General features: G+C 48.0%; 1 protein-coding gene across 1 annotated transcript in view; it reads right to left on the bottom strand.

Annotated features, from left to right (window-relative positions):
- Positions 1-8,929, bottom strand: part of nvl (nuclear VCP like) — a 30,932-nt gene that overhangs the window by 9,831 nt on the left and 12,172 nt on the right. The window contains 5 exon segments of the mRNA NM_001103039.1: positions 5,259-5,378; positions 6,427-6,489; positions 6,901-7,005; positions 7,097-7,315; positions 7,852-8,107. Coding sequence (NP_001096509.1) covers positions 5,259-5,378; positions 6,427-6,489; positions 6,901-7,005; positions 7,097-7,315; positions 7,852-8,107 — 763 coding nt within the window.

The raw sequence follows: 8,929 nt of genomic DNA, 5'->3' as shown, positions 1-8,929 counted from the left end.
CAGAGGGAAAGCAAGTAATGCCGGGAGCATAAATGTGCCTAAAATTAGGGAATTAACATATATTTCCTTAAGACACAAACCTGCACTAGCATGAAACAGCGTTGCAACACCCACAGCAGCGCAGGTACCCACCCAGCCCTGACTGAGCAGGAGATATGGCACGTAGCACTGATACGGATTTTATATATATATATATATATATATATATATATATATATATATATATATATATATATATACAGGTCCTTTTCAAAAAATTAGCATATTGTGATAAAGTTCATTATTTTCTGTAATGTACTGATAAACATTAGACTTTCATATATTTTAGATTCATTACACACAACTGAAGTAGTTCAAGCCTTTTCTTGTTTTAATATTGATGATTGTGGCATACAGCTCATGAAAACCCAAAATTCCTATCTCAAAAAATTAGCATATTTCATCCGACCAATAAAAAAAAAGTGTTTTTAATACAAAAAAAGTCAACCTTCAAATAATTATGTTCAGTTATGCACTCAATACTTGGTCGGGAATCCTTTTGCAGAAATGACTGCTTCAATGTGGCGTGGCATGGAGGCAATCAGCCGGTGGCACTGCTCAGGTGTTATGGAGGCCCAGGATGCTTCAATAGCGGCCTTAAGCTCATCCAGAGTGTTGGCTCTTGTGTCTCTCAACTTTCTCTTCACAATATCCCACAGATTCTCTATGGGGTTCAGGTCAGGAGAGTTGGCAGGCCAATTGAGCACAGTAATACCATGGTCAGTAAACCATTTACCAGTGGTTTTGGCACTGTGAGCAGGTGCCAGGTCATGCTGAAAAATGAAATCTTCATCTCCATAAAGCTTTTCAGCAGATGGAAGCATGAAGTGCTCCAAAATCTCCTGATAGCTAGCTGCATTGACCCTGCCCTTGATAAAACACAGTGGACCAACACCAGCAGCTGACATGGCACCCCAGACCATCACTGACTGTGGGTACTTGACACTGGACTTCAGGCATTTTGGCATTTCCCTCTCCCCAGTCTTCCTCCAGACTCTGGCACCTTGATTTCCGAATGACATACTTTGGACCACTGAGCAACAGTCCAGTGCTGCTTCTCTGTAGCCCAGGTCAGGCGCTTCTGCCGCTGTTTCTGGTTCAAAAGTGGCTTGACCTGGGGAATGCGGCACCTGTAGCCCATTTCCTGCACCGCCTGTACACGGTGGCTCTGGATGTTTCTACTCCAGACTCAGTCCACTGCTTCCGCAGGTCCCCCAAGGTCTGGAATCGGTCCTTCTCCACAATCTTCCTCAGGGCCCGGTCACCTCTTCTCGTTGTGCAGCGTTTTCTGCCACACTTTTTCCTTCCCACAGACTTCCCACTGAGGTGCCTTGATACAGCACTCTGGGAACAGCCTATTTGTTCAGAAATTTCTTTCTGTGTCTTACCCTCTTGCTTGAGGGTGTCAATGATGGCCTTCTGGGCAGCAGTCAGGTCGGCAGTCTTACCCATGATTGCGGTTTTGAGTAATGAACCAGGCTGGGAGTTTTTAAAAGCCTCAGGAATCTTTTGCAGGTTTTTAGAGTTAATTAGTTGATTCAGATGATTAGGTTAATAGCTCGTTTAGAGAACCTTTTCATGATATGCTAATTTTTTGAGATAGGAATTTTGGGTTTTCATGAGCTGTATGCCACAATCATCAATATTAAAACAAGAAAAGGCTTGAACTACTTCAGTTGTGTGTAATGAATCTAAAATATATGAAAGTCTAATGTTTATCAGTACATTACAGAAAATAATGAACTTTAATATAATATACTAATTTTTTGAAAAGGACCTGTATATATATATATATATATATATATATATATATATATATATATATATATTGGAAGATCTGTCACATGGAACCTTTAAAGGGAAAGTATACATAATAGATTTTAAATTGCCTAGAGCAGTGCTGTCCAACTTCTGTTGTACCGAGGGCCGGAATTTTTCCGACCTACGTGGTGGAGGGCCGATAATGGAAGCCCGTTTTGACCACTCCCCTTTTTGAAACCGCACCTACTTGAAACCACACCCATGTTATCACATGACCATACCCATATTAATGGTTGTAGTACAGCAAAAACCTGCCATACTCTGCCTGCCCTACCCTGCCTGTGTGTGCCATACTCTGCCTGCCCTACCCTGCCTGTGTGTGCCATACTCTGCCTGCCCTACCCTGCCTGTGTGTGCCATACTCTGCCTGCCCTACCCTGCCTGTGTGTGCCATACTCTGCCTGCCCTACCCTGCCTGTGTGTGCCATACTCGCCTTCCCTACCCTGCCTGTGTGTGCCATATTCTGCCTTCCCTACCCTGTCTGTGTGCCATACGTTCACTGTGTGTGCCATTCTTGGCTGGTTTGTGCCATACTTGGCCTGTGTGTGCCATACCCTGCCTGTGTGTGCCATACCCTGCCTGTGTGTGCCATACTCTGCCTTCATTACGCTGCCTGCATGTGCCATACTCTCACTGTGTTTGCCATTCTTGGCTGGTTTGTGCCATACTTGGCCTGTGTGTGCCATACTCTGCCTGACCTACCCTGCCTGTGTGTGCCATACTCTGCCTTTATTACCCTGCCTGCGTGTGCCATACTCTCACTGTGTTTGCCATTCTTGGCTGGTTTGTGCCATACTTGGCCTGTGTGTGCCATACTCTGCCTGTGTGTGCCATACTCTGCCTGTGTGTGCCATACTCTGCCTTCCCTACCCTGCCTGTGTGTGCCATACTCTGCTTGCCCGATGATGCCTGTGTGTATGGCACACACAGGCAGCCTACAGTGACACAATGCTGGCACTGCTCCTACAGTCTGCAAAATAACTATATATTAAAAAACTTTTTAATTGCAGTACCACCTCAGTATATGTTCTTTTTGCAGTATGCAGGGATTATTTGTGGGTTTCTACTGCTCCTGAGGTGTGAACAGGGGAACAATGGGAGTGATTACAGCCTGAGCCTGAGGTGTGAACACTGCAGGGGGTGAACAATACAGAAACTAAAAGGTGTGAACAACACAGGGGATTACATATTTAAACAATACTGCCTGATTACAGCCTGAATCTGAGGTGAGAACCCTGCAGGGGGGGCAGTTAATCTCAGTACTGATACCATTTAAAGCCTACACAAGAGTAAGCCATCAAAGCAGCCAGACAGGTGGGGGGCCACACAGAGGGGGGCCCGCGGGCCGCCAGTTGGACAGCACTGGCCTAGAGCATTCTACCTCTGTATAACTGTATTTATAAATATGGGTAAGAGCTGTCATAATGTTCCTTAGAAATCACAGAAGGTTACAGAGTGCCCAGAATAATCCTTTTCTGTGTATGTTGCTGGTTTTTAGAGTTTTTGGGCTATGCTTCTCCCCAAATCCCCCCCTAACTGGCCTTCAGGCTGGGCCCCCTTAGCCCATAACAAGGTTACAGATATATAGAAACATTGGGGTAACAGTCACCCCGCTATAGTTCCAGGGGTACCCAGGGCACAAATAAGCACTCACCCCAAATCCCCCCTAACTGGCCTTCAGGCTGGGCCCCCTTAGCCCATAACAAGGTTACAGATATATAGAAACATTGGGGTAACAGTCACCCTGCTATAGTTCCAGGGGTACCCAGGGCACAAATAAGCACTCACCCCAAATCCCCCCTAACTGGCCTTCAGGCTGGGCCCCCTTAGCCCATAACAAGGTTACAGATATATAGAAACATTGGGGTAACAGTCACCCCACTATAGTTCCAGGGGTACCCAGGGCACAAATAAGCACTCACCCCAAATCCCCCCCTAACTGGCCTTCAGGCTGGGCCCCCTTAGCCCATAACAAGGTTACAGATATATAGAAACATTGGGGTAACAGTCACCCCACTATAGTTCCAGGGGTACCCAGGGTACAAATAAGCACTCACCCCAAATCCCCCCCTAACTGGCCTTCAGGCTGGGCCCCCTTAGCCCATAACAAGGTTACAGATATATAGAAACATTGGGGTAACAGTCACCCCACTATAGTTCCAGGGGTACCCAGGGTACAAATAAGCACTCACCCCAAATCCCCCCTAACTGGCCTTCAGGCTGGGCCCCCTTAGCCCATAACAAGGTTACAGATATATAGAAACATTGGGGTAACAGTCACCCTGCTATAGTTCCAGGGGTACCCAGGGCACAAATAAGCACTCACCCCAAATCCCCCCCCTAACTGGCCTTCAGGCTGGGCCCCCTTAGCCCATAACAAGGTTACAGATATATAGAAACATTGGGGTAACAGTCACCCTGCTATAGTTCCAGGGGTACCCAGGGCACAAATAAGCACTCACCCCAAATCCCCCCTAACTGGCCTTCAGGCTGGGCCCCCTTAGCCCATAACAAGGTTACAGATATACAGAAACATTGGGGTAACAGTCACCCCGCTATAGTTCCAGGGGTACCCAGGGCACAAATAAGCACTCACCCCAAATCCCCCCCTAACTGGCCTTCAGGCTGGGCCCCCTTAGCCCATAACAAGGTTACAGATATATAGAAACATTGGGGTAACAGTCACCCCGCTATAGTTCCAGGGGTACCCAGGGCACAAATAAGCACTCCAAATCTCTCACCCTAGTTAATTCCCAGCCTATACCATTTGGAAATCACTGCTGTATATTTAGATTTAGGCGTAAGGGTGGGAGCTGCCATACTGTACAATGTAAGGTGCTTATATGACAGTCACAGACACACAGCAGAGACAGAGCTCAGGAGATTACTGGCCACTGTGAGGCTGTGCCTATACCTGTAATCTGAATAAATACCGCATATAACGATGCCAGCATGCAGTGGCAAGGGAGCCAGACTGGGCACACAAGCTGGGTTTACACTGGGATACAATAATAATAATTCCCACATGAAAGGCTTTGTGTGTATCCAGCAGCCTGAAAATAATGCCACACAGGAGGCAAATAAGAAAGGGAACCATTATTGTCATTATTAGGCTTTGTTTATACAGAGCTCACATGTTTGCACAGCGCTTACACAGAGGTAGTTTATTGGCATCGGCCCCTGTCCCATGGGTGTGTGGCAGGAAACCCATACGGAACACAAATACTCCCTGCAGACACAGCAGGGGCCAAACTTGGGACCCTAGAATTGCAAGGCAATGGGGTGCACCCATAAGCCGCTATGCTGCCCTCTACCTGCCAGCTACAGTAACTACATGGTGCCCTATAGTCCTAGTGTGAAACCCCCAACACCCCAAAAGCTGGAAGCTGTTACTTACCTCATAGCCAGATCTACGAGGGCAAAGAGCATCAATCTCATCAAAAAATATCACGCAAGGGGAGGAGTTGGACGCCCTCTGGAAAACCTGCCGGACGGCGCGTTCACTCTCCCCAACGTACTGCCGGGGGGGGGGGAAGGGGGCGGGGAAGAAATTTATATAAAGTCAATAACTGGCAGATACTTTCCAAATCTTTGAATTTAGGCTCCTGGCGCTAATGTTTGCCATTCTGACCAAAATGGAGAACCAATGTTGGGTTCAAATCTTTCTTTCCCTGCCTGGATTTTATTTTATGTAATGACCCCCAGATGGCCGAGGTGCACGTCCCATAGGGAACAACTCAGCACAAAGGCTAATGAATGGAGACAGGCAGCTCATTAGCAGTTACATTCTCAGAAGGGCACTCGGCCCCAGAGACAGAGCGCAGAACATTAGCAAGGAGCAGTCTATCATTAGATTAACACATTATTACATGGGATATCTCCATAAGGAGGTCACTTTAGTCCCAGTGGCTTGTCCTCTGTTTATAAACACTCTGTGTTCTGTACTGTATCCCTTTAATAATAAACAACTACACCTCACCCAATCAGTGTGCCTTGTGCCATACACTGTATCCTTTTAAAGAATAAGCCAACTTTTTTTTTTTTTGACAAACACAGGCAGCATAGGGCAGGCAGAGTATGGGCACAAACAGGCAGCATAGGGCAGGCAGAGTATGGCACACACAGGCAGCATAGGGCAGGCAGAGTATGGCACACACAGGCAGGGTAGAGCAGGCAGAGTATGGCACACACAGGCAGGGTAGGGCAGGCAGAGTACGGCACACACAAGCAGGGTAGGGCAGGCAGAGTATGGCACACACAGGCAGGGTAGGGCAGGCAGAGTATGGCACACAGGCAGGGTAGGGCAGGCAGAGTATGGCACACACAAGCAGGGTAAAGCAGGCAGAGTATGGCACATACAGGCAGCATAGGGCAGGCAGAGTATGGCACACACAGGCAGCATAGGGCAGGCAGAGTATGGCACACACAGGCAGGGTTGGGCAGGCAGAGTATGGCACACACAGGCAGGGTAGGACAGGCAGTACGGCCCACCAGTTGGACAGCACTGGCTTATCCTATCGTTCAGTCACAATACTGAACCGGTACCCCCGGCACAAACCACTCACCATGTTTAGCAGCTCTGGGCCTTTCACCGAAATAAAATTGAGTCCGGATTCGTTGGCAACAGCCTGAAATATACACAGCAGTTTATTATTTCCCACCTGGATAAAAACGAGGACCAGACCCAAGAGGCTCAAGGATAGATCTTAAGGGACAGCATTTGTTTAATAAGAAAATATAAAGTAAAAGTGATCATATTTGTACACATTCCTATTGCTGGAATGTTTATGTTGCCAATAGGGGCAGCACAGGGAGATGTTATGAGGAGAACATCCCCTTTAACATGTTAGTGTCCATTCTCCAGCTGTTGCACCCCTATAGCCTATAGTAACTGTCACCCAACCTATAAAGGAGTACTATTGGCTGTTTGGAGGTTCATCTAGAAAGTAACAAAACAGTTAACCAACCAAACAACTAACCAACCACTGTTAACGTCATGCTAAAGTCATAGAAAGATCCAGACTCAGAGCGCCCCCTACCTTTGCCAGTAATGTTTTGCCACACCCTGGGGGTCCTGCCAGTAAAACACCAGCTGGGGCCATCAGGCCAAGAGCTTTAAACTGTTCTGGATTCTTCACCGGCGCCTGGAAGGAAAGTGAATAAAGACACAACATTACAATTACGGATCACTAGCAGAATTAACATAGGAAGGAAATGGACTGTTCTGGGACTCACCAGAATGGCCATGGTAAGCTCTTCACGGATTTCCTCAAGGGCCCCAATATCAGCCCAGGTAACATCAGGGACGGTGGCAAAGCCTTCTCTCTTAGCAGATGGCTGTACGGAGGGCAAGGCGCCAAGGAAATCGTCCATCTCGATACACAGGCTCTGCAGCTCCTCCTCCGGTAATGGAGTGTGCTCTTGTAGCAAGGCCAGCAAGCGGTGCAGCTCACTCTGGGCACAGACAGATTGGGAAGGCATGAACTACCCGCTCTTGGCTCTAATGCATTCATCGGCCCAGTGGCACTTTGGGCACATAAACCAAAGGGATGAAGAGCACACTGGGGAATATTTTGTTCTGCTGTTGGGCATTGATATGAGTAAATCCATACACTGTCTGACTACGGTTTATATAAACTTCTTGGCATCCTCAGCAGGAAAAGTTTACCCTCTGCCCAGTACCATCTGCCACTAAGCCCTTGGCAGCCGCAGCCATATGCCCAATGGAAGTTGGTAATGGCTAAAGCCATAGCCACGGTCAGACTGGGTCAGCGGGACACCAGAAAAAAATCTGGTGGGCCCCACGAACCAGGGACCCTCCCTCCTGCGATTGTGGCAAAAGCAAGTTTAAGTTGCACAGGCATGGGATAAGAGGCCACACATGGGATGTGGGGGCCCCAGGGGTAGCAGCCTTTGTGGGCCACGCATACACCAGCCTGGCCATGGCATTCACTCTGTGAATTTTTGCAAAGTGGAGGTTGTCTGTTTACCTGGGCAGGTCCAGTTGTCTGTTTCTCTGCTTGCAAAGCTAAGGCTTCTGGCTGGGGGGCTGTCTCTTCCACAGCGGCCTCCGGGGTAGCTTGCTGTTCCTTCAGCTGGATAAGCACTCTGTTCACTGCGCACATTGCGGCTTCCCGGCACAGCGCCATCAGGTCAGCCCCCACGTATCCCGGGGTCAGATGAGCCAGACGGCAGTAGTCAAAGGGTTCTGGGAGTTTCAGCTTGCGGCACAACGTCTGCAGGATCCTGAGCAAGACAGATAACTATACAATGAAATATCAACATGAGAAACATCACATTTTACTAGAAATGGCAAATATTGTGTGCGTGTGTGTGTGTGTGGGGGGGGTGAAGTTCCCCTTTAACCCTGTGCTAACCCTGCAATACCCTTGGGACCTTTATATGAAACAGATTAGAATATACAGATGTAAGGTTCCATGTAGGAAAGTGACCCGGTGAAACAAGCGGCTGGCAGCACCAACCTAATGCTTCATTTTCTTTATCACAAACACTTTCCCAATCGGGCACACCAGCCGGTACCAGTACCAGTGACTTCTAGCTCCACAGAAGGGAAAGAGTCACCTGTATCTCCATAGTGATATCCTTTGGGCCCATTTAACCTTCTAATCAGAGGCCTGACTCCCCCTATCGGGCACACCAGCCGGTACCAGTACCAGTGACTTCTAGCTCTACAGGGAGGAAAGAGTAATCTGTATCTCCATAGTGATATCCTTTGGGCCCATTTAACCTTCTAATTAGAGGCCTGACTCCCCCTATCGGGCACACCAGCCGGTACCAGTACCAGTGACTTCTAGCTCTACAGGGAGGAAAGAATAATCTGTATCTCCATAGTGATATCCTTTGGGCCCATTTAACCTTCTAATTAGAGGCCTGACTCCCACTTCACATTCCAGCTCGGTGCCTGGTTATTACGTCAGCAGGTTATTGGCACAAAATGATGTTGCTCTTGATCAATATCTGGTTAGGGCTTGGCCACATATGCACCGACCGGGCTGGCTGGAAATTCCCATTGGGAGAGGAGAGGCCTCAGAAGTGCAGAGTGAGCCC

Source organism: Xenopus tropicalis, chromosome 5 (assembly GCF_000004195.4).
Source record: "Xenopus tropicalis strain Nigerian chromosome 5, UCB_Xtro_10.0, whole genome shotgun sequence".
Classification (NCBI taxonomy): domain Eukaryota; kingdom Metazoa; phylum Chordata; class Amphibia; order Anura; family Pipidae; genus Xenopus; species Xenopus tropicalis.
This window is presented reverse-complemented; position numbering and strand designations above follow the sequence as displayed.